The 26295-nt window shown below is 45.7% G+C and overlaps 1 protein-coding gene across 1 annotated transcript in view; it reads left to right on the top strand.

Moving 5' to 3' along the window:
- Nucleotides 1-26295, top strand: part of LOC138638604 (ribonuclease H1-like) — a 176061-nt gene that overhangs the window by 84124 nt on the left and 65642 nt on the right. Inside the window, exon 4 of the mRNA XM_069728045.1 lies at nt 21395-21449. Coding sequence (XP_069584146.1) covers nt 21395-21449 — 55 coding nt within the window. The remainder of the gene's footprint in view (nt 1-21394; nt 21450-26295) is intronic.

Here is a 26295-nt window from a genome sequence, read left to right as displayed (position 1 = left end):
CTGCGGAAAACGCTGCGGATCCGCAGCAGTTTCCCATGAGTTTACAGTTCAATGTAAACCTATGGGAAACAAAAATCGCTGTACACATGCTGCACAGAAACGCAGGGGTTTACATTCCGCAGCATGTCTCTTCTTTGTGCGGATTCCGCAGTGGTTTTACAACTGCTCCAATAGAAAATCGCAGTTGTAAAACCGCAGTGAAATGCGCAGAAAAAACGCGGTAAATCCGCAGCGGTTTAGCACTGCGGATTTATCAAATCCGCAGCTGAAAAATCCGCAGAGGACCAGAATACGTGTGCACATCCCTAACCCTACCCCTACCCCTAACCCTACCCCTAACCCTACCCTGAAACGGAGCACGGGGGGGGGGGGGGGGGGGGGGGGGGTGGATCGGAGTGCAGGGGGGGTGATTGGAGCACGGGGGTGAGCGGACAAGAGTACGGGGGGAGCGGAGCACAGGACGGAGGGGAGCCGGAGCAGTGTACCGGACAGATCGGTGGCTTGGGGGGGGCGATCGGTGGGGTGGGGGCACATTAGTGTTTCCAGCCATGGCTGATGATATTGCAGCATCGGCCATGGCTGGATTGTAATATTTCACCAGTTATAATAGGTGAAATATTACAAATCGCTCTGATTGGCTGTTGAAAGTGAAACTGCCAATCAGAGCGATCGTAGCCACGGGGGGGTGAAGCCGCCCCCCCTGGGCTAAACTACCACTCCCCCTGTCCCTGCAGATCGGGTGAAATGGGAGTTAACCCTTTCACCCGATCTGCAGGGACGCGATCTTTCCATGACGCCACATAGGCGTCATGGGTCGGATTGGCACCGACTTTCATGACGCCTACGTGGCATCATGGGTCGGGAAGGGGTTAAATATCCATGCATTTGTATCAGACAGAGCAAAAGGTCTTTTCATGGATCAAAAATTACAATTTCAGTAGATAAGAAATCACAAATCGCTCTCCGATCCTCTTTAAATATCCATATAAGAAATAGAGTAATGATGGACATGCATCACTGGCCAAAGAATTTTTAGAAACTGAGCAATAAATATCCATCAAGGCACATAATAATCCTATGTATGGTCATCACAGATAACATCCAACCTACATATTATAATTTGTCACATGCGCATACACCAAATTGGCAAGATGAAAAAAAAAGTACAATCATATCGCTGAACTTTCCTCCCACCTCTCCTCTAACTTCATCTTTGACAATCTACAATCTGTTTTCCGCCCCATCTTTCAACTGAAACGGCCCTGACCAAACTCACTAACTACCTACTTACAGCCAGAGCTAACGGACAATACTCTGTACTCCTCCTCCTAGACCTGTCCTCTGCTTTCAACACAGTTGACAACTGCCTCCTACTACAGAATCTCTCCTCCTTTGGCATCAAAGTCCTCGCCCTATCCTGGATCTCCTCATAACTTTCCAACCGCACATTCAGCATATCCCACTTTCTCAATACCTCCTCATCCCACCCTCTCTCTGTTGTAGTCCCCCAAGGATCTGTTCTAGGACCCCTACTCTTCTCATTCTATACACTCGGCCTGGGACAACTCATAGTCTCATGGATTCCAGTACCACCTTTATGCTCATGACACTCAGATCCACCTCCCTGCTGTCCAGAATCCTGGAGTGTCTATCAGCCATATCCTCCTCCTTCTCCTCTCACTTCCTCAAACCCAATGTGGACAAATCTGAACTTCTCATCTTTCCTCCATCTCATAGATCTTCCTTACCTGACCTATCGCAGTAAAGGACATCATGCTTTCCTCCATACCAGAAGTCCGCTGCCTTGGAGTAACCCTTGACTCTGCCCTGTCCTTCAAACCACACATCCAAGCTCTTTCCACCTCCTGTCGCCTCCAGTTCAAAAATATCTCCAGAATCCGTCCTTTCCTCAACTGTCAATCTACTAAACTTCTTGTGCATGTGCTCCTCTCCCGCCTCGACTACTGCAACATCCTTTTCTGTTGCCTCCCTGCTAACACCCTTGCACCTCTCCAGTCCATCCTTAACTCTGCTGCCCGACTAATTCATCTCTCTCCTTGCTACTCCTCCACTCCCCCCCCCCTCTGCAAATCTCTTCACTGGCTGCCATTCCCTCAGCGTATCCAGTTCAAATTACTAATACTGACCTACAAAGCCATCCACAACCTGTCTCCTCCATATATCTCTGAAATAATCTCCCGAGATCTTTCCTCACGTAATCTCCAATCCTCCCAAGACCTCCTTCTCTCCTCCACACTTATTCGTTCATCATCCAACCGCCTCCAAGACTTCTCCCAAATGTCATCCAACCTCTGGAATTCTTTGCCCCAAAACATCCGACTATCAACCATATTTGGATCCTTAAGACGGAATCTGAAAACCCACCTCTTCAGGGAAGCCTATAGCCTACACTGACCTCGCTGCCTCCTCACCACTACTGAAGCTACCGCCTCACCAACACCGGAGCTCCTGCAACCCTCCAACCTATTGTCTCCTTCCCCACCATCCTGGAGAATGTAAGGGCTGGGTCGTCACCCCTCTTTATCGGTCTCTAATTGTTAGTTTGCTTACTGTAAGTAATATCTGTAACTTGTATGTAACCCCTTCTCACGTACAGCACCATGAAATCAATGGTGCTATTTAAATAAGTCATAAACTCTGATTGAAATGTGAGGGATCGCTGTCCACACTGATAAAGGAATAAAGTACACATCTGAAGTCACAGCCACCTGCCTGCCATTGCCTCAACGCGCTTTGCCTGCAGCTCATCAGGAGACCTGATGCCAAATAGTGCGTCTCGATAGGTGATGTGCACCGAATGATATAAACCTCTGCTAAATGGCCTGCTATTACCTCTGCCGGATATCTAGAACCACCCCCCCGCCATGATCCGCCTATCGATACATGCAGCATTGGACTGGATCGATACATGCAGCATTGGACTGGAGCACCTTGGGCCCACTATGTAGCTACATAGAAATACATTGAAGACCATCAATTGTGCGGTAAAACACGCTAATATCAGGCATAATATAAGGTAGTACACATCTTAATTATGGTAATAACAACCCCAAATACATGTTGTGAGATACAGGGTGGGGCAGAATCTACCTAACACCCAAGCTCTCACTAAATCAGCTCCAAAATACCATATTTTAAATAGGAGAACAATACGGAGCATTGATGAAAAAATATCACAAATAATAAATAGTATCTAATACAACGTGAAATTTAACATCATTTATATCATGCAGTAACATACAAAGATGAGATGCCAAGAAATGCTGAGACCCTCCTCCCCAAAGTACCCACAGATGGTACCCCCACAGTGGAAAATGGCAAAAACAACCGCTGCTACAATAGAAGATAAATAATAAGGACCGGGCTTACCAGCAGTGGGGGCGAAGTGGGGAGACAGCCGGGCGGGGTCCACCGCCCGGCTGTCTCCCCTCTGGTAAACCCGGTCCTTATTTATCTTTTATTGTAGTAGCGGTTGTTTTTCCCTACTGAGGGACGCTGTTTCTGGGCTATGGGCATTGGTTATTGAGCTTGGCTCACTGTGGCATGTTTATTACAGGGCGCCTGCTCTTATATTTTTTTTTTTCCCTTAATCCCATTATGGGACATTGACTTTGGGATATGTGTAATTGTTATTGAGCCGCGCCGCTTGTGGCGTGTCCATTACAGTGCTCCTGCTCTCATGTTACCCTTCCCTTCTCTTTGTTACATAGGAGGGGGGGAGGCTGTGCCATTTTCCACTGTGGGGGTACCATCTGTGGGTACTTTGGGGAGGAGGGTCTCAGCATTTCTTGGCATCTCATCTTTGTATGTTACTGCATGATATAAATGATGTTAAATTTCACGTTGTATTAGATACTATTTATTAAATAAACATTTGTAATATTTTTTAATCAATGCTCCGTATTGTTCTCCTATTTAAAAACCAGGGGTTGGGGTAGCCCCCCTCATAGAATATAAAGTAGCCCCCCTCATAGAATATAAAGTAGCCCCCCTCATAGAATATAAAGTAGCTCCCCTCATAGAATATAAAGTAGCCCCCTCATAGAATATAATGTAGCCTCCCACAGAATATAATGCAGCCCCACCATAGAATATAATGCAGATCCCTCATAGAGTATAATGTAGCCTCCCTCATGGAATATAATGCAGCCCCCCTCATAGGGTATAATACAGCACCCCACAAAATATAATGCAACCCCCTGATAAGGTATAATGCAGCCCCCCCCCCATAGAATATAATGTAGCTCCCTCACATGGCATAATGCAGCCCCTCAGAGTATAATGCAACCCCCCATAGAATATACTGTAGCCCCCTCATAGGGCATAATGCAGCTCCCCTCATATAGCATGATGTAGCCCTCTCAGAGAATAATGCAGCCCCCACAGAATTATAATGTAGCCCCCTAAGAGTATAATGCAGCCCCCCTGAAAGGGTATAATGCAGCCCCCTCCACCATCATTGTTCTCCCCCTCCACCATTGTACTCATTACCACCTCCATCATTGCCTCCTCCCCCACCTCCATTGTCCTTTCCACCAATACCATCTTTGTCCTTTACACCACAGCCATCATTGCTTTCTTCCCCACCATCATTGCCCCCACCACCACGATCATCATTGCCTCCCCCCACACACAGCTGCACACAGAGGCAGGGACGCACACGCAGGCAGACGCACGCGCACACACAGCACCCACTCACCTCTCCGCACGTTCCCAGCAGCCGCAGCACATCCTGGCAACTTTCTGTCTGAAACAGCTGCGCTGAATGATGTCATCCAGCCGCGCTGATTCAGAAAGGAAGTGCCGGGCAGGAAGGAAGACAGCGTGGATCCCTGCAGCTCTGCTCTGGTCCCAGGCTGCAGGGATCGCAATCAAGGATCGCCGCCCTTTAGGTGCCCACCTCCGGGGGCCCCCCATTCAGCAGCAGCGACGGGCAGTGTTAGCCTCAGCCTGCGGCTAATTCTGCCCAGCATTAAAGTGAAATGGTATTCACGCCTCTCCACACCCATGGGGGCATGGGGAGCGTGAATATTCATTTCTCTATAGCAGCAGATACAGGCTCCTGTCCATCTACTGCTCTCTGGCACCAGAAGGGCCCCCCTTGACTTAGGGGCTCCATAGCAGCTTTGTGTGCCGCTATTAGCGACACTCCACTGGCTGGGGGGCCCCTGGAGCAGTGGGGGCCCTAGGCAGCTGCTGGCCAATATGCCAGCAGGTGTCAGTGCCTGGGCCCACCAGTGTATTCTCCGGTGGGCCAGTCTGACCCTGGATGCATGCCCTGCGTTGCGTTCCAGCTTGGAGCGCACAGAAGTTAATGTCTTTCGGTGAATGGTCTGCGCATGTTTCATGTGAAACACACGGAAACGTGAGAAATCTTCCGGTTCAAAGTGTCCTGATTATGGCCATCTGCGCATGAGCAAAAGACAAATGGACATTCATAATTTGTAGCTCATACTGTGCATATTAGGTGAGCGCAGCATACCAGGGGGAGTCATACAAACTGGTAGGACCCCATTTATTTGGAGCCAATTCTAATATCAAACTACACTACCACATAATAAATCATAAAAAATAATTTTTAAATAACCCAGGTCTCCAGGAATGTATTTTTTTTTTTTTTTTTCATCAAATGGTATATCAATAGCCCAGGTCTTCCAGTAGTGTATTGCTGTTTATTTGATATAAGCATTATTTATTCAATATTATGAATTAAGCCTGTCATTTAGATGAACTACCAAATTCATGTGAATACACTGCTCAAAAAAATAAAGGGAACACTAAAATCCCACATCCTAGATACCGTGCCTTGCAAAAGTATTCGGCCCCCTGGAACTATTCAACCTTTTCCCACATATCATGCTTCAATTGTAAAGATACCAAATGTAAATTTTTGTTGAAGAATCAACAAGTGGAACACAATTGTGACTTGAATGAAATTTATTGATTATTTTAAATTTTTATGGAAATTCTAAAACTGAAAAGTGGGGCGTGCAATATTATTCGGCCCCTTTAACTTAATACTTTGTGCCACCTCTTGCTGTGATTACAGCTGCAAGTCGCTTAGGGTACCGTCACACTGAAACGACGCTGCAGCGATACGACAACGATGTCGATCGCTGCAGCTTCGCTGTTTGGTCGCTGGAGAGCTGTCACACAGACAGCTCTCCAGCGACCAACGATCCCGAAGTCCCCTGGTAACCAGGGTAAACATCGGGTTACTAAGCGCAGGGCCGCGCTTAGTAACCCGATGTTTACCCTGGTTACCAGCATAAACGTAAAAAACCCAAACACTACATACTTACCTTCCGTGTCTGTCCTCCGGCGCTGTGCTTCTCTGCACTTTGTGAGCGCCGGCCAGCCGGAAAGCAGAGCAGTGACATCACTGCTCTGCTTTCCGACTGGCCGGCGCTCACAGCCAGTGCAGAGAAGCACAGCGCCGGAGGACACACGGAAGGTAAGTATGTAGTGTTTGTTTTTTTTACGTTTACACTGGTAACCAGGGTAAATATCGGGTTACTAAGCGCGGTTACCAGTGAAGACATCGCTGAATCTGCGTCACACACGCCGATTCAGCGAGGTCAGCGGGAGATCCAGCGCCGAAATAAAGTTTCAAACGATCTGCTACGACGTACGATTCTCAGCGGGGTCCCTGATCGCAGTAGCATGTCAGACACAGCGAGATCATAAGGATATCGCTGGAACATCACGGATCGTGCCGTCCCAGCGACCAAAGTGCCACTGTGTGACGGTACCCTTAAGGTATGTCTCTTATCAGTTTTTTACATCGAGGACTGAAATTCTTGCCCATTCTTCTTTGGCAAACAGCTCGATTGGTGTGGTTTGATGGAGATTGTTTGGGAACAGCAGTTTTCAACTCTTTCCACAGATTCTCGATTGGATTGAGGTTTGGACTTTGACTTGGCCATTCTAACACCTGGATTTGTTTATTTGTGAACCATTCCATTGTAGATTTTGCTCTATTTGGGATCTTTGTTTCAAGCATGATGTGTCAAAAGGTTGAAAAGTTCCAGGGAGCCTAGGCACTCACTGAATGAAATATTCCAGTTGTAAATCTTTATTGATTACATAGTGGAATGCCTTGACAAAAGTAAAACCTAAAAATGATTAATGTAAATCACAACTAATATCCCATAGAGGTCTGGAGTTGGAATGATGCTCAAAATCAAAGTGGAAAATCAAATTGCAGGCTTATCCTAATTCAGTGGAAATGCCACAAGACAAGGAAATGATGCTCAGTAGTGTACGTGGCCGCCACGTGCCTGTATGACCTCCCTAAAACGCTTGGGCATGCTCCTGATGAGGCAGTGGATGGTCTCCTGAGGATCTCCTCCCAAACCTGGACTAAAGCATCTGCCAACTCTTGGACAGTCCATGGTGCAACGTGAAGTTGGTGGATGGAGCGAGACATGTCCCAGATGTGTTCGATCGGATTCACGTCTGGGGAACGGGTGGGCCAGTCCATAGCTTCAATGCCTTCATCTTGCAGGAACTGCTGACACTCCAGCCACATGAGGTCTGGAATTGTCCTGCATTAGGAGGAACCCAGCACCAGCATAAGGACTCACAAGGGGTCTGAGGATCTAATCTCTGTATCTAATGGCAGTCGGGCTACCTCTGGCAAGCACATGGAGGGCTGTGCAGCCCTCCAAAGAAATGCCACCCCACACCATTACTGACCCACTGCCAAACCGGTCATGCTGAAGGATGTTGCAGGTAGCAGATCGTTCTCCACGGTGTCTCCAGACGCAGGTGCCAGCAAAGGTCAGAGGCCCAGCGCTTGAGCACTGCAGTACTTTGCTCTGCCCTCAACAGGGTAGATAAAGTATGCCTGCGCAGGAGCCGCTACAGGAAGCAAAGAGGACGTCATCGCATGAAGATGGGAGGCACCGGACCGTGACACCCTTTGGACCAGACCACACCAGGACTGCCCCTGGGTGAGTAAAATCTAACTTGTTTTTCTTATCTTTCAGGTTGCATCAGGGGCTTATCTACAGCATTACAGAATGTTGTAGATAAGCCCCTGATGGCGGTGACCTTAACTTATAGGCAAAAAATGCGGTGACAGATTCCCTTTAATGGACTTACCCTTCCTGTAGGTAGGTTGGATGTTCCCCCTTATAATTTCCTTAAAATCCGGATCCATTTTTAATGTCCCAGTGTCTATTTATAAATTTAGGTCAAAAGTACCAATAATTCTGGTTACCTCCCTTTCGGTATCAACTTCTCCTCTGTGTTTTTGTAGCAAGGATTGCCTATCCTTCTCTGCACAGTCATATTCCAATGTAAAAGATTATTTGTGCTTGTAGGTTTACCATAGATATTTGTTAAGAGTCCATTAGGAGCTTACTTAATGACTATGTCAAGGAACGGTAAAATCATGGTGACATTCTGATGTAATACCAAGGCCAATTTTATTGATGTTTAATTCCTTTACAATTAATAGTCTTATACATTGGAGTAGTCACCACCCAGCCCCCCTTAGAAAATGTATTCCTAAGGGTCAGTTTTTCAGATTAAGGATAAACTGTTCTGACATTAGTACATTTCAAAAACAGGCAGGTGTTATGTAAAAATGGTTCAAGGAGAGAGGCTATCCAGATCATATCTTAACCCAGGCATATGATTTGTGATCATCGAAATTGTAATTTTTGATCCATGGAAAGACCTAGTTTGCGCTGTCTGTTACAAATGCATGGATATTTAATTGTGCTTTGATTAAGCCACCAGGCCAGTGTGTAATATTTTTTAATACTTATTTTTTGGCTGCAGGGTCCCTTTTCTGACAGGTGTGATCTAGGTCTAGAGACGGTGGTTCCCTTATTGAGGGTTTGGTGGCATTATCAGATATAAGGTTCATCTAGGGAGTAACGGGCAGCAGTCATTGAGCGGGGTGCCACAATGAAACCCCTCCCCCTAGGGTGCCTACCCCCGCTGAAAGGCAGGTATCAGTATAAGAGAGCTCAGATCGGGGGTACTTTTTAAATGCCAGGGCCAGAACTGTTGGGACTGTCACCTTTTGTCTGGGGGAAAGCTTAAAAACCCAGGCCGACCTTTGCACTTGACAGCAGGGGGCGGAGTGAGGATAAAGGCAGAGCGTGAAATGGCAGGCAGACTTGGTGGGAAGATGCAGCGTGCAACAGAGGAGTTTAGGTGCTCTGCCCTCTGAGCACCGTGACAGCGCAGGGCCGCATTACGTTATCCCGGCTGCTCCCTACAAAGACTTTGACCGGAGAACCATTTTCCATCCGGTGGCCCCTTTTACTCGAGTAACTACACATCTCAGGCCACTGTATAATTAGTTCGTGCCACTTAAAAAAAAAAAAAAATCGAGTAATTTAACCAGAACTTTACCCTTACTACTACCTGCCTTTGCCCAGCCCCAGCAGTGCACAGGACTGCTCTTTTCTCTGCTACTCAGGATCCCGGGACAGACAAAGAAGACGGTCATCACCAGGAACCAAACCACCAAAGCTTACACTCCTGCTTAGTTTCCATCCAGCACCACCATGCGCATCTTCCTCGCTCTGAAGTTGCCGGACCGATAAGTTTACTACTGTTGAACACTGTTTATACCCTATACCTCAAGACCTTTGTTGGTGTAACTGAAATGTTAATATCGCTTGTTTGTACTTTATCTCCTCCCTGTGTGGAGTATACCCCTGTTATAGTAAAGTTAATTTTAACCCTTGCTCAGTCCATTACTGCATCCCACAACCTGCTCACATCAGCACAGTTCAATACTAGGGAACTGCAGCAAACCCCCCACAAAGGGGTTTGGCTGATTTGTTTTAGGGTTACACAGTGGTTTTTTTTTTTATTTATGGTGAGCACGTACCACCTCTTTGGGTGACTTTTAATTATAAGACAAAGGTTCTTTTATTAGGGTATTTTCATAATTTAGTAACAGGAGAAATTGCACCATACAGTTTGTTGTGCAATTTCTCCTGAGTATGCCCATACCACATATAAGGTAGAAAACCACTGTTTGAACGCACGGCAGAGCCCAGAAGGGAAGGAGCGCCATTTTACTTCTTGAATGTAAAATTTAGTGGAATAATTAGCGGACGTCATGTCCCATTTGGAGAGCCCGTGATGTGCCAATACAGTGGAAACTCCCCCACAAGTGACCCCATTCTCTAAACCAGTGTTCCCCAAGTCTGGTCCTCAAGAGCCACCAACAGGTCATGTTTTCAGTATTTCCTTAGTATTGCACAGGTGATAATTGCATCACCTGCACAGGCAATAACTCCATCACCTGTGCAATACTAAGGAAATCCTGAAAGCATGACCTGTTGGTGGCTCTTGAGGACCGGACTTGGGGAACACTGCTCTAAACTATACCCCTCAAGGAATGCATTTTGATGTGTGGTGAGCACCTTGAACCTTCAAGTGCTTCACAGAAGTTTAGAACGTTGAGCCGTGAAAATAATGTAAATAATAAAAAAAGCATATTTTCCTCACATGTTTTAGCCCAAAGCTTTTTTTTTTTTTTTTTCTTAATAAAGGGAACCAGGTTTGGCCAATACGTGTTATGGCCACCGCCTTTCAAGGCTTATATACAGCATTCTACAATTGTGTAGATAAGCCTCCAATTCGACCTGCAAGAGAAGAAAAATAACTTTTTATACTCGCCTGGGGGTGGTCTGGTCCGATCGGTATCACTAGTCTATGTCTGACGCCTCCCATCTTCTTACAGTGCCTTCCTCCTGCTTGCTTCACAGGCTCCCCGTCATCTCGTTCCTGCGCAGGTGTACTTATCTGCCCTGTTGAGGGCAGAGAAGTCCTGCAGTGCGCAGGCGCTGGGCCTCCCTGACCTTTCCCCTTTGCTCTATCCTCAAGAGTGCAGATAAGTACGCCTGCGCATGAGCACTGATGCTGGGGTGCCCATGTGAATTACACAGGGACCAGGACCTGTGACTCCCATCGGACCGCCCCGCAGGTAAGTATAATAACTTATTTTTCTGCTCTTGCAGGTCGGATCGGGAGCTTATCTACAGCATTATAGAATGCTGTAGATAAGCCCTGAAAGGTGGTGGCTGTATCTCATGTTGGCCAAACCTGGTGACAAGTTCCCTTTATTTTTCTAAGGGCTAATAGGAAGTTTTTTTGCAACGAACTGAGGTCCATTTTTTTTTTTTCCCCCTGAGTGCGACAATACCCTACATGTAATCGGGAAATATTTTTCAGGCACAGTGCAAAGCTCAAAACTAGGAAAAAACCTCCACTATTCTAGAGAAAACACCCAAAAAACAGGCAAAGATGCTTACCTGTCTAGGCCTCAAATGAAATGCACTATCACGGCGCAGCGGGCCCAAGTAAAGATGGAGACTACACAGGTGCGGTAATACCAAATGAGACAGCCAGCCTACAATTGGAGATTGGCCGTTTGGCACAAAAGTGCAAACAGATAATCTGCATGTGGCAGTGTTCACACAGAGAATGCAAAGCATCTGGATCACAGCCTATTAATAATCGCCATGATGGTGCATTTCATTTGAGGCCTAGACAGGTAAGCATCTTTGCCTATTTTTTTTTGTTTGTTTTTTTGTGTGTGTTTTCTCTTGAACAGTGCGAAGCTCAGAAGAGCAAGAGTGCCAGATTTTTACTGTTGTGCTATGTGCACACAATGCGATTTCACTGCGTTTTTTTTACGCGTATATGCTCTAAAAACTCAATGGAATACTAAGGTAAGGTAATTCAATGACCATCCTGAAGTGCTGTGCACATGATCAGTAAAATTCCTTCCATATTTGCGTTTTATTTTCTGCAGCATGTCAATTCTCTTTGCATTTCTGCAGCATTTTTGACTCGCTGACTTCAATAATCAGTCAAATCTGTAGCAAAAATGTAATTTAAAAAGGTGTGTGTTTTTTTTGCTTATTTGCTACCCAAATCACTGCGTATTGTCAGAAGGAAATGACGTCCGAAGGAGGAAGTGTGTGTACCCATGCGAAGAACAGACTATAGTGATTGGAGTTAGGCGTCGTCTGATGGGACTACTACTCCCATCCGGCTACGTTTTGTCTCGTATAACAGACGGCATGAGTTGATGTTGGGAGAATAGTCTCATCATCCGGCTCCTGTGTTCTATTGTAAATCAAAACATTTACATAATTACATACATAGTAACATACTCGCCAAAGACCTAATCCCTGATGCCTGTGTCTCCTGCAAACAATCAAAAATAATAAACCAACATATACTCGCCTTTCCACCGTAGTTCATTTACAGTGGGTACAGAAAGTATTCAGACCCCTTTAAATTTTTCACTGTTTCATTGCAGCCATTTGGTAAATTCAAAAAAGTTCATGTTTTTCCCCATTAATGTACACTCTGCACTCCATCTTGACTTAAAGAAAAAAAACAAAAAAAAAAAACAAATGTAGAAATTGTTGCAAATTTAATTAAAAAAGAAACTGAAATATTACTTGGTCATAAGTATTTATGCTCAGACCCTTTGCTCACACTCATACTTAAGTCACATGGTGTCCATTTCCTTGTGATCCTCCTTGAGATGCTTCAACTCCTCCATTGGAGTCCAGCTGTATTTAGTTAAAGGGAATCTGTCATTCCATTTTTCGCCTAGAAGTTAAGGCCACCGCCATCAGGGGCTTATCTACGACATTCTGTAATGCTGGCGATAAGCCCCTGATGTAACCTGAAAGATGAGAAAAACAAGTTAAATTATACTCCCCCTGGGGTGGTCCCGGTGCAGTCTGGTCCGATGGGCGTCACGGTTTGGGTCCAGCGCCTCCCAGAGCAAGTACTGCAGTGCGCAGGCGCTGGGCCTCTGACACTGCAAGTGGGAAGAATGAGGCTAAGTGCCAGAATTGGGGCATCTATAAGATGAGCCATTTCTGAGGCAGCTGAGTAATGGTTTTTATCCTGGGGGGTACCAATATCTATGGCCCCTTTCCAGGCTAATAACTATTAACACCAACCCTCAGCCTTCTGCCTAGCCTTTGCTGGCTGATTTTATAGGTGGACTCCCATTTCAATTTTTTTTTTCTGGGGTTCCCCTGTTAACTAGCCAGTAAAGGCTAAGCAAACAGCTGTGAGCTGATATTAATAGCCTGGGAACCTTTATGGCTATTGGCTTCTTACCATAATATTAAAATCAGCCCTCAGCAATTGGCTTTCCCTCTTCTGATTTATGAAAATTACGCAGGAGCCCACGCAAATTTTTATTTTATTTTTTTAAATAAACAGATACTGCATTTCAGGCAGAGTTCTGACAGTTGCTGTTTTGTAGGATTTAGGGATGTGTTGGGCTTAGGGTTGTGATTAGGATTATGGATCGGGTTGGGATTAGGGTTAGGGGTGTGTTGGAGTTAGAATTGGGGGGTTTCCACTGTTTAGGTACACCAGGGGGTCTCCAAACGCGACAGCCAATTTTGCGCTCAAAAAGTCAAATGGTGCTCCCTCCCTTCTGAGCTCTGCTTTGCGTCCAAGCAGTGGTTTACCCCCACATATGGAGCATCAGTGTACTCAGGACTAATTGGACAACAAGTTTTGGGGTCCAGTTTCTCCTGTTACCTTTGCAAAAATAAAAAAATGGGGGCTAAAATCATTTTTGTAGAAAAGTCTATTTTCACGGGTTTGCGTCAAACTTCTGTGAAGCACTTGAAAAATATTTAGAATTGAGAGTCCTCAGTGGTTGATACCTTTTTAATGGCTAACTGAAAAGATGGTAACAAATTGCAAGCTTTCGAGACTACACAGGTCTCTTCATCAGGCAAAGACTAAAACAACCTGTATGGTCTGTATGTGGGGGAGACAGGGCAGAAGCTTAGAACAAGAATGAACTCCCATCGCCATACAATAAGAGAAAAAAGAATGGATCTACCGGTGGCAATACATTTCTGTCTCCCAAATCATAACATTATGGACATGAAATTACTTGTATTGAAAGGAAACTTCAAATCGCAGAAAGACAGGCGAGTCTGGGAATATAAACTGATGATGACCTTTGACACTCTTAATGCAGGAATGAATGTGTCACATGGATTTATGTCTTTTTACATCAACTAAGGAACTTGCCCCTCAGACCATGAAGGGTCATTACAACAGATACCCTAATCACAGGACAATAAAACAATCCTTATCTAAGAATTGGCCCAATATTTATGGACGTAACTGTTTATCACCCATGGTAATTCTGCTTCATGTCACCTGGCTTATCCATGGTTTTTTTTCCCCTCTTTTTTTTTTTTTTTTTTCCCTATACTATGTTGTGCATAAATATGTGATTCTTCAGAATTTGTTTTAGTCTTTGCCTGATGAAGAGACCTGTGTAGTCTCGAAAGCTTGCAATTTGTTACCATCTTTTCAGTTAGCCATTAAAAGGTATCAACCACTGAGGACTCTCAATTCTAAATATTTTTCTATCCACTGGCTAACACGGTACCAAGATATATTTCTTTCCTGTATCAACGTGAAGCACTTGGGCGCTCAAAATGCTCACCACATATCTAGATAAGTTCCTTGGGGGTCTAGTTTCCAAAATGGGGTCACTTGTGGGGGATTTCTATTGTTTAGGTACATCAGGGGCTCTGCAAACGCAACATAACGCCTGCAGACCATTCTATCAAAGGCTGCATTCCAAAGCGGCGCTCCTTCCCTGCCGAGCTCTGCTATGCGTCCAAACAGTACTCCCCCCCCCCCCCCCCCGCACACATATGGAGTATCGGTGTACTCAGGATAAATTGCACAATAAATATTGGGGTCTAATTTCTCCCATTAGCCTTGTGAAGGTAAAAATTTGTGGGTGAAATGATCATTCTTGTGGTAAAAATTATTTATTGTCATGACTCTACATTATATAAACTTCTGTGAAGCACTTTGGGGTTCATAGTCCTCACCACACATCTAGATAAGCTCTTTGGGGGCCCAGTTTCCAAAATGGGGTCACTTGTGAGGGGTTTCTATTGTTTAGGTACATCAGGAGCTCTGCAAATACAACATGACGCCCCCAGAACATTCCATCATAGTCTGCATTTTAAAAGTCACTACTTCTCTTCCGAGCCTCGATGTGTGTCCAGTGGTCCCCTCCCTCCCCACATATGGGGTATCTGCGTACTCAGGACAAACTGGACAACAAATTTTGGGGTCCAATTTCTCGTGTTACCCTTGAGAAAATTAAAAATTGCGGGCTAAAAAAAAAAAAACATTTTTAAGGAAAAATGTTTTTATTTTCACGGCTCTACGTTATAAATTTCTGTGAAGCACTTGGGGGTTCAAAGTGCTCACCACACATCTAGATAAGATTCTGCATTGAGTCAAACTGAGCTCCTTTTCTTCCAAGCCCTGCCGTGCGCCCAAACAGTGGTTTACCCCGACATATGGGGTATCTTCATATTCAGGAGAAATTGCACAACAAATTTTGTGGTTCATTTTCTCTTTTTACACTTGTGAAAATAAAAATTGGTTCTTAAGTAAAATGTTTGCAAAAAAAGTTAAATGTTCATTTTTTTTTTTCTCCTTCCACATTGTTTCAGTTCCTGTGATGGACGTCAAGGGTTAATAAAATTCTTGAATGTGGTTTTGCGCACCTTGAGGGGTGTAGTTTTTAGAATGGTGACACGTATTTTCTGTCATGTACACCAGGGGTGTCAAACTGCATTCCTCGAGGGCTGCAAACAGGTCCTGTTTTCAGGATTTCCTTGTACTGCACAGGTGATAATTTAATCACCTAAACACATAATGATTACAGCACCTTGTGCAAAGCTTGAGGAATGCAATTTGACACCCCTGATGTACACCCCTCAAAGTGACTATATGTGAAATGGTCCCTAAAAAAATAAAAAAATAAAAAATTTTGTAAATTTTGTTGTAAAAATGAGATATCGCTGGTCAACTTTTAACCCTTAGAACTTCCTAACAAAAAATGTCTTTCCAAAATTGTGCTGATGTAAAGTAGACATGTGGGAAATGTTGTTTATTAACTATTCTGTGTGACTTGGCTCTCTGATTTAACCCCTTAGTGACAGCGCCAATTTGGTACTTAATGACCGAGCCAATTTTTACAATTCTGACCACTGTCACTTTATGAGGTTATAACTCTGGAACGCTTCAACGGATCCCGCTGATTCTGAGATTGTTTTTTCGTGACATATTGTACTTCATGTTAGTGGTAACATTTCTTCGATATTACTTGCGATTATTTATGAAAAAAACGGAAATATGGCAAAAAAATTTAAAATTTTGCAATTTTCAAACTTTGTATTTTTATGCCCTTAAATCAGAGATATGTCACGAAAAATAGTTAATAAATAATATTTCCCACATGTCTACTTTACATCAGCACAATTTTGGAAACAAAATATTTTTTTTTGTTAGGGAGTTATAAGGGTTAAAAGTTGACCAGCAATTTCTCATTTACAACACCATTTTTTTTTTTAGGGACCACATCACATTTGAAGTCATTTTGAGGGGTCTATATGATAGAAAATAACGAAGTGTGACACAATTCTAAAAACTACACCCCTCAAGGTTCTCAAAACCACATTCAAGAAGTTTAACCCTTTACGTGCTTCACAGGAACTGAAACAATGTGGAAGGAAAAAATGAACATTTAACTTTTTTTTGCAAACCTCTTAATTCAGAACCATTTTTTTTATTTTCACAAGTGTAAAAACAGAAATGTAACCATAAATTTTGTTATGCAATTTCTCCTGAATACGCCAATACCCCATATGTGGGGGTAAACCACTTTTTGGGCGCACCGCAGAAATTGGAAGTGAAGGAGCGCCGTTTTACTTTTTTTCAATGTAGAATTGGCTGGAATTGAGATCGGACGCCATGTCGCGTTTGGAGAGCCCCTGATGTGCCTAAACAGTGGAAACCCCACACAAGTGACACCATTTTGGAAACTAGACCCCTTAAGGAACTTATTTAGATGTGTGGTGAGCACTTTAAACCCAGGTGCTTCACAGAAGTTTATAACGTAGAGCCGTAAAACTAAAAAAAATCTACAAAAATGATCTTTTTGCCCACAAATTCTTATTTTCACAAGGGTAACAGGAGAAATTGCACAACAACTTTTGTGGTCTAATTTCTCCTGAGTACGTCAATACCCCATATGTGGGGGTAAACCACTGTTTTGGCGCACCGCAGAGCTTGGAAGAAAAGGAGTACCGTTTTACTTTTTCAATGTAGAATTGGCTGGAATTGAGATCGGACGCCATGTCGCGTTTGGAGAGCCCCTGATATGCCTAAACAGTAGAATCCCCCCACAAGTGACCCCATTTTGGTAACTAGACCCCCCATGGAACTTATATAGAAGTGTGGTGAGAACTTTGAATGCCCAAGTGCTTCACAGAAGTTTAGAATGCAGAGTCGTGAAAAAATAAAAAATATTTTTTTTTCCACAAAAAAGATTTTGTAGCCTCCAAGTTTTTATTTTCACAAGGGTAACTTGGAGAAATTGGACCCCAGAAGTTGTTGTCCAATTTATCCCGAGTACGCTGATGTCCCATATATGGGGGTAACCCACTGTTTGGGCGCACGGCAGAGCTCAGAAGGGAGGGAGCACCATTTGACTTTTTGAGCGCAAAATTGGCTGTCGTGTTTGGAGACCCCCTGATGTACCTAAACAGTGGAAACCCCCCAATTCTAGCTCCAACCCTAACCCCAACACACCCCTAACCCTAATCCCAACCCGATCCATAATCCTACTCACTAACCCTAACGATAATCACAACCCTTACCCCAAAACAACCCTAATGTCAACCCTAACCATAACCCTAATCAAAACCCTAAATCCAACACACCCCTAATCCTAATCTCAACCCTAACCTCAAACCTAACCCTAATCCCAATACACCCCTAATCACATCCCAAACCTAACCCTAATCCCAAGCGTAACCCTAATGCCAACCCTAACCCTAATCCAAACCCTAGCCCTAACTTTAGCCCCAACCCTAATCCTAAGGCTACTTTCACACTTGCGTCGTTTGGCATCGTCGCAATCCGTCGTTTTGGACAAAAAACGGATCCTGCAAATGTGCCCGCAGGATGCTTTTTTTGCCCATAGACTTGTATTGCTGACGAATCGCGACGGATGGCCACACGTCACGTCCGTCGTGCACTGGATCAGTTGTGTTTTGGCGGACCGTCGACATAAAAAAAAGTTCAATGTAATGTTTTTTGTACGTCGCGTCGGCCATTTCTGACCGCATGCGTGGCTGTAACTCCGCCCCCTCCTCCCCAGGACATAGATTGGGCAGCGGATGCGTTGAAAAACTACATCCGCTGCCCACGTTGTGCACAATTTTCACAACGTGCGTCGGTATGTCGGGCCGACGCATTGCGACGGCCCCGTACCGACGTAAGTGTGAAAGAAGCCTAACCCTAAATTTAGCCCCAACCCTAGCCCCAACTGCTCTTCTCCTGCCGGCCGGCAGATGGCGACGGATGGCGGGCGCACTGCGCATGCGCCCGCTATTTTCTTTACCCATGAAGACGCCGGCGGGCAGGAGAAGCAGGAGGACCCAGGGACACCGGTAAGTATAATAGGGTCCCCGAATCCCCCTACTTCTCTGTCCTCTGTTTTTTTTTTTTTTGCGGTCGCCAGTAAACAGTTAATTACCGGCGATCGCAAAACAGGGGTCGGTAAAACAGACCCCGATCATGTTCTTTGGGGTCTCGGCTACTCCGGCAGCCGAGACCCCAAAGATTCTCCCGGTGCCGGCCGGCGGGCGCACTGCGCATGCGCCCACCATTTTTTTTGCCGGAAAAAGATGGTGGCGCCAATCGGGAGCCACGAAGAGCACCGGGGGAGACAGGTGAGTATCGGGGGGCTATCTGGGACCCCTTTTCTCTGTCCTCTGATGTGCGATCACATCGGAGGACAGAGAAATTAAAAGAGAAATCGCGTTTTTGTTTTTTTTTGCGATCGCCGGTTAACTTAATTACCGGCGATCGCAAAAGCAGGGTCGGTAAAAAACCCCCCGAATCATGTTCTCTGGGGTCTCGGCTACCCCCGGCAGCCGAGACACCGGAGAAAATCGGACTCAGGGGGGCGCTATATACTTTTTCCACAGCGCCGTTAATTCAGGGCGCTGTGGTTTAAGTACCCTTAACTGCCGCCGTTAAAAGGCGTATCGGCGGTCGTTAAGGGCATAAATATTCAAAGTTTGAAAATTGCAAAATTTTTAAAATTTTCGCCATATTCGTTTTTTCCCCCCCTAAATAATCGCAAATAATATCAAAGAAATGTTACCACTGTCATGAAGTACAATGTCACGATAAAATAGTCTCAGAATCAGTGGGATCCGTTAAAGTTTCCAGAGTTATAACCTCAGTAGCTATTGAACCCGTTCTACGCCCGGGTGGCGAGCATTTATATTGGTATATGGTCTCCATCCTGGTATGTGCTGCTCCATCCTGCGTCCCCATTCTGTAATTTGCTGCTCCCATCCATATGCCCCATACGCTGCTCCATAAAGGTTGATGGCCCCATAATATGCTCCATAGTATATGCCTCATATGCTGCTGCATTATGGTTGATGGCCCCCATAAGATGCTCCATAGTATATGCCCCGTATGCTGCTGCATTATGGTTGATGGCCCCCATACGATGCTCCATAGTATATGCCCGTATGGTGCTGCGATATATATATATATATATATATATAAAAATAACATACTGCCCTATCATCGCTGGGCGCCGAATGCTGGGGGGCCTGAGCAGGCGGGGACACCGGCGCACTGTGGGGGTCAGGTGCCGGAGTTGCTGCTAGCTCAGGCCCCCGACACTTGCTATGTTCACCTGTCTTGTTCCAGCGCTGCGTGCCACTCTGTGTTGCGGGTCCTCTGGCTGTGACTGTTCAGTCAGTGGGCGGCACGCATTAAGCGCGTCATCGCGCCCTCTGAACTGTGAATGTCACAGGCAGAGGACCCAGAAGACGGAGTGGCACGCAGCGCTGGAACCGGACAGGTGAATATAGCTTATACTTGCCCTCCTGGCACGTCTCTGCTTCTCGTTTGGAGATCGCGGTGTGCGTTCAGTGCATACGCATACCGCGATCTCCTGGGTTCAGACTGCGCCGGCGCTTGCGCAGTCTATAAAGGCTTCGGACAGAGTGACGCTCCCAGCATTATAGCTAAAGTGTCAATGACCGAGCCAATTTTTACAATTCTGCCCACTAAGTACCAAAGTGGCTGTCACTAAGGGGTTAATAATAATGAGGGTATCTGGCTGAAGAAGTTGAACAAGTAAATTACATCGCACACTTTTTTTTGGACGGATTGCCTGGGGGCCTTGCACCCGAAGATAAGTGAAGTGTTGTGCTGTTCCCTTTTTTTATACTAAAAAAAAAAAAAGCAAAACCCTGTTTTAGGCCGGTTTCACCGGTACGTGAGGTGAGTTGCGTGGTGCTGAAGCCGCTATTCATTTCTTCTCTCCAGCATCGTTCGTTTTTTTTTTTTTTTTTTTGGGGGGGGGGGAGGAGGGTTTAAAAAAAAGATCCCTGTCCCCCACCCCCTGTGCCAACCCCCCCGCTGTTAATAAAATACTTACCTGGCTGCTTCCTGTCCTCGCCGCAGCTTCTCCTGTATGAGCGGTCACGTGGTGCCGCCCATTAGTGATGAATATGCGGCTCCACCCCTATGGGAGGTGGAGCCGCATATTCATCACTGTAATGTGCGGCACCACGTGACCGCTCATACAGGAAGAGCTGCGAGGATGGAGGCGCCGAGGGAGCTGGGTAAGTGTTTTAATGCCAGCGGGCGAGCGCACAGGGGGTGGGAGGAAGCAGATTACCGGCAATTTTATTTAAAAAAAAAAAAATTTTTCATTCCTTCTTTCCAGTGAACGCTGCTGAAGAGAAGAAATGAATGGGGCTTCAGCACCACAAGCTGGGGGGACAGCGCTTACAGTAGTGCTGTCTCCTGCACGGCACCCGGACTGCACACAGACAGCATCCGTGTACGGTACGTGTTTTACACGGACCCATTGACTTTAATGGGTCCGTGTGATCCGTGCGCTCCCACGAACACTGACATGTCTTGTGTTTTCCAAACGGACACACGGTCCATGAAAACAAGCTGACATGTGCAGAGACTCATTGATTTTAATGTGAGTCAGTGTCTCCGGTACGTGAGGAAACGGTCACCTCACGTGCAGGAGCCACTGACGTGTGAAACCGGCCTAAGAGCATTTTGCAACATTAATAGTAGTAGTTTATGTTTTTATTTTTTTACATCAGAAAAGTAACGAAAGCTGCTTGACTAATTGGGGCCTTGTTTGCTTTGTGCAGTTGTGCTATTTAGTGATGTCCTTTTTAATTAACAAACTTTTATAAACTTTGCATATCTTTATAAACTGTGTATATAAATTTTACTTTTTCAGAAATGTATCAGAAAGCTTGGAAGGAAGACCAACCAACCAGAGGGCTGAACTTCAGGTAGTTGGCACTCACCATAATGTTGATGATTGGTAGATTAAAAACTATTCTTAAACTATATTCCTTAGTTTTATGTGTAAAGAAACTACTGGTTTAAGGCTACTTTCACACTGGCGTTTTTTGCCAGACGTCGCAATGCGTCGTTTATGGCAAAAAACGCATCCTGCAAAGTTGTTTGCAGGATGCGTTTTTGCCCCATAGATTAACATTAGCAACGCATTGCGACGCTTTGCCACACGTCACAACCGTCGTGCGACGGTTGCGCCGTGTTGTGGCAGACCGCCGGGAGCAAAAACCGTTAAATGTAACGTTTTTTGCTCCTGACGGACCGCTTTTTCCGACTGCGCATGCGTGGCCGGAACTCCGCCCCTACCTCCCCGCACCTCACAATGGGGCAGCGGACGTGCCGGAGAAATGCATCCGCTGCACCCGTTGTGTAGTGCATCAAACGCTAGCGTCGGAATCTCTGCCCGACGCATTGAGACGGGGAGATTCCGACGCTAGTGTGAAAGTAGCCTAACTCCTAGTGTTGCTGGTTTATGGGAGAAGGAGCCTGTTCAGACTTTCTCACCAGAGTAATGGAATATGTTTCTTATCCCACACATGCTGTTGGTAAGTGGCTTTAATTTTCTTACATGTGGTTTATAGCTCTGTAACATTTTTCTCATTCGGATATTCAAATAATTTTCGAATTTTTTTTTCCTTAAAGATGAGGGGCATAATATTTATGTAATTTTCATACTATTTTTTTTTTTTTTTTACTTAATTTGTTTTGCTGATATTGGGTGATATCAGTGGCAAAATAAAGGAAATGTCTTGTTTTGTTTTTTTTTTCAATCTGATTTCCTCTTCAATCTGAGCTACTAATATTAGCCCCAGTTACAATGGATATTTGGCCTTTAGGGTACATTTCAGAGCTCACTTGGTCTCCTAGGACCTAGTAACTCCTGCTCCTTCCCTACTCCCAGCAATTACATGACCGTTAGCACTTCCCATTTCTGTAGATACAGTACTTGTTCAGGTCTGTGTATGCAGCAATTAGGAAGGTAGTAACTAGCCATCTTTGATAGCTGATTTCTCGCTCTCCTACCTGTAGGATGTCATGCAGCGGTTTTACCACATTTTAGAACGCAACAGCAGAGTTTTATTGTGAATAGGCAGTCCAGAAGTAGTTAATTAAAGAAATGCTCACTGAAAATGCAGGATGTGTTTTTGTTGTTTGGCCTTGATATCCAGCTCTACCCACATAACTAAAGCCATTAATTTCCATAGGAGAGTACGGGTAGTGTTTTTTTTTTTTTTCTTTTTTTAACCTATAGATTGGGACACTTGCCTTTATGGACACATGTTACAGATCCACAATATATTACCTCTACGGCTTTGGGGTAGTTTAGTATGGCCTAATGATGTGAGCGGTTCGCTTTAATCATCCAAATATAGACGATTGAGTGATTCTGGCATCTGGATAAAACATTCAGTTTATTTAAGTTCTTACTGACGTCAGACAGAATAGTACGTCCGACGTCAGTACCCCCGCTTCGCTTTGAGGTGGGCTCCGGCGGTGAGTCCACCTCAAAGCTGCGACATGTCAGCTGTTTTAAACAGCCGAACTGTGCCTGCAATTGGCACGGGCGGAATCGCGATCCACCAGCTCATTTTAACTAGTTAAATGCTGCTGTCAAACTGACAGTGGCTTTTAACAAGCGCTTCTATCCATCGGGCCGGAAATAAGTGCATCGGTGACAGCAGTGCGTCGGCATAAGAACCAGAGGTCTCCTGAAGACCTCTATGGTTGTTGATGCTAGATTGCTGTGAGAGCCACCCTGTCGTCGGCGCCCATAGCAATGCTGTAATTCTACTACTTGGGGGCGATCTGAGCATCGCCATCTATGTAGCAGAGCCAATCAGTCTATGCCAGTTTCTAGAAGCATGGCAAAAGTTAAAAAAAAAAATGTTTAAATCACCCCCCTTTCGCCCCATTCAAAATAAAACTATAAAAAAACTAACCTACTCATATTTTGTATCGCCGCGTTCAGAATTGCCCGAATAATAAAAAAAAATGTTTTTACCTGATCTCTAAACGGCGTAGTGAGAAATTCATAACACCAGAATTACGTTTTTTTTTTTTGTAGCTGTGACTCGTAATGACCTGGAGAATCATAATGGCACGTCTGTTTTAGCGTTTAGTGAACCTAGCAAAAAAGCCAAACAAAAAACAAGTGTGGGATTGCACTTGTGCAATTTCACCGCACTTGGAATTCTTTTCCCCTGTTTTCTAGTACACGACATGGTAAAACCAATGGTATCGTTCAAATGTACAACTCGTCCCGCAAAAAATAAGCCCTCATATGGCCATATTGATGGAAAAATAACAATGTTAGGCTCTGAGAAGGAGGGGAACGAAAAATGAAAACGCAAAACCGAAAAAAGCTCCGGGGGTTAAGGGTTTAAAGTGCATAAAAATCCACTAACCCACCTCCTGTCTTTGAGTCGGGCTTCAGTATACCAGATTAAAATGTGCACAATCTGTATTTACATGCTTGGCTGGGTCACACTAAATGTATGGAAAATCACTCTGAGTCTCCTTGCTGATAGTTTGTCATGCGAGTACAATCAAATTTATTTTTCACACCTAGCATCCAATTTACATCCGATTGCAATGCGATTTTTAACATGAGCTTACTCCTTCGCCTCATTGGGGGACACAGACCGTGGGTGTATGCTGCTGCCACTAGGAGGCTGACACTAAAGGTACCGTCACACTAAGCGACGCTGCAGCGATACCGACAACGATCCGGATCGCTGCAGCGTCGCTGTTTGGTCGCTGGAGAGCTGTCACACAGACAGCTCTCCAGCGACCAACGATCCCGAGGTCCCCGGTAACCAGGGTAAACATCGGGTTACTAAGCGCAGGGCCGCGCTTAGTAACCCGATGTTTACCCTGGTTACCATACTAAAAAGTAAAAAAACAAACGCTACATACTTACCTACCGCTGTCTGTCCTCGGCGCTCTGCTTCTCTGGTCTGGCTGTGAGCGCCGGGCAGCCGGAAAGCAGAGCGGTGACATCACCGCTCTGCTTTCCGGCCGCTGTGCTCACAGCCAGACCAGAGAAGCAGAGCGCCGAGGACAGACAGCGGTAGGTAAGTATGTAGCGGTTGTTTTTTTTACTTTAACGATGGTAACCAGGGTAAACATCGGGTTACTAAGCGCGGCCCTGCGCTTAGTAACCCGATGTTTACCCTGGTTACCAGCGAAGACATCGCTGAATCGGTGTCACACGCCGATTCAGCGATGTCTACGGGGAGTCCAGCGACCAAATAAAGTTCTGGACTTTCTTCTCCGACCAGCGACAGCACAGCAGGGGCCTGATCGCTGCTGCCTGTCACACTGGACGATATCGCTAGCGAGGACGCTGCAACGTCACGGATCGCTAGCGATATCGTCTAGTGTGACGGTACCTTAAGTGATACAAAGAAAGTTCGCTCCTCCCCTGCAGTATACACCCTCCTGCTGGCTCTCAGCTAACAAGTTCTTGCTTAGTGTCTGCAGGAGGCACATGGGGTCTTTTTTTTTTTTTTTTTTTTTTACTTTTCTGTAAATTTTTAATTAACGGAGTGAATGGGGCGACGGATCCTTTCAAGGTTCCGATCTCCCCCGAATCAACAGGCGAGCATGCGAAGTATACCTGCTCGTACCCTCTCCTGCGATGTGGGAAGCCATGCCTGAGCTCACTTCAGGGGTGACTGTTCCTTCACGGTCCCGATCTCCCCACACCAGCAGCAGGCGACCACATGGAGTGTCTCCTCCATGTATCCTCTCCTGGAGCCAGGCCTAATGCCAGACAACTGGTCCTGTCCACCCTGGGACTCAACTTCGTGGATGTACAGAGGCCCCGCTCTATGGCGTCCAAGCAGCCCCCACTGTCCCACCACTGTGAAAGCGGATGGCACATGGAGGCGGAAGGTTCCTCTCCACCTCCCTAACAAAGGGATGATGGATTGAGGTTTATCCCTCTATCCCTGCACCGTCCACGCTGCAATACCCGACCTGCAGTTATCTGCGGCGGCTCCATGCCAGGACGCGCCCTGATGGTGAGTGGATCCTGTCAGTGATGGGCCACTGCAGCAGGATATTCACAGGCAGTCTCAGGCTTCCCTGTGGCCCACCTCCCTGAGGTAACGCGCCGGCTGCAAAAATTTAGCCCCCGGCTACGGCCGATGTGCAGGCCGCACCCCGGAAGCACACTAAGATGCCCTAGGCGGCTCTGCCCGCTTTTCTGGCGCTTCTCGCTTGGCACGGAAGCGCTCAATTTTCTCGGCCACAGCAACGCTGTTCACTTCTATCGCAGTATCGCTCCCGCTGGCTGCAGAAATTTAGGCCCCGGCTTCGTCCTATTCATGGAAGTCTTGAGGCTCCGCCCACACTGACGGTGGTTCCGCCCCCGAATTGGCGCTTCTTGCTCTGTGAGATTTTATCAGCAACTCCTGGTGACCATCTTGGCTCACACAGGGGTGACGACTTTGCATTAAAGGGGCACAACGACTCTGCAACATGGCATGATAAAGGCACATGGCCAGTATTCCCGGGACTAAGGCTACTTTCACACATCAGGCTTTTTGTTTCAGGCTAAAAAAAAAGAGAGAGAGATTTGGCCGATTCCATCACTGTGCGTTTTTTTTCCGGCGGACAAAAAACATCTGGCCATCAGGCACAATCCGGCGCCTCTATGTGAAGAAACTGGTCCGGCGTAAAAAGTTGCTGGATTGTGCCTGAAACAAAAAGCCTGATTTGTGAAAGTAGCCTTAAAGGCACACAACCAGTATTCTCTGGTCTTAAAGGCACATG

This window comes from Ranitomeya imitator, chromosome 5, assembly GCF_032444005.1.
Source record: "Ranitomeya imitator isolate aRanImi1 chromosome 5, aRanImi1.pri, whole genome shotgun sequence".
Taxonomy (NCBI): Eukaryota; Metazoa; Chordata; class Amphibia; order Anura; family Dendrobatidae; genus Ranitomeya; species Ranitomeya imitator.
Note: the sequence above shows the minus strand (reverse complement) of the source record. Positions and strands in the feature narration are given on the sequence as shown.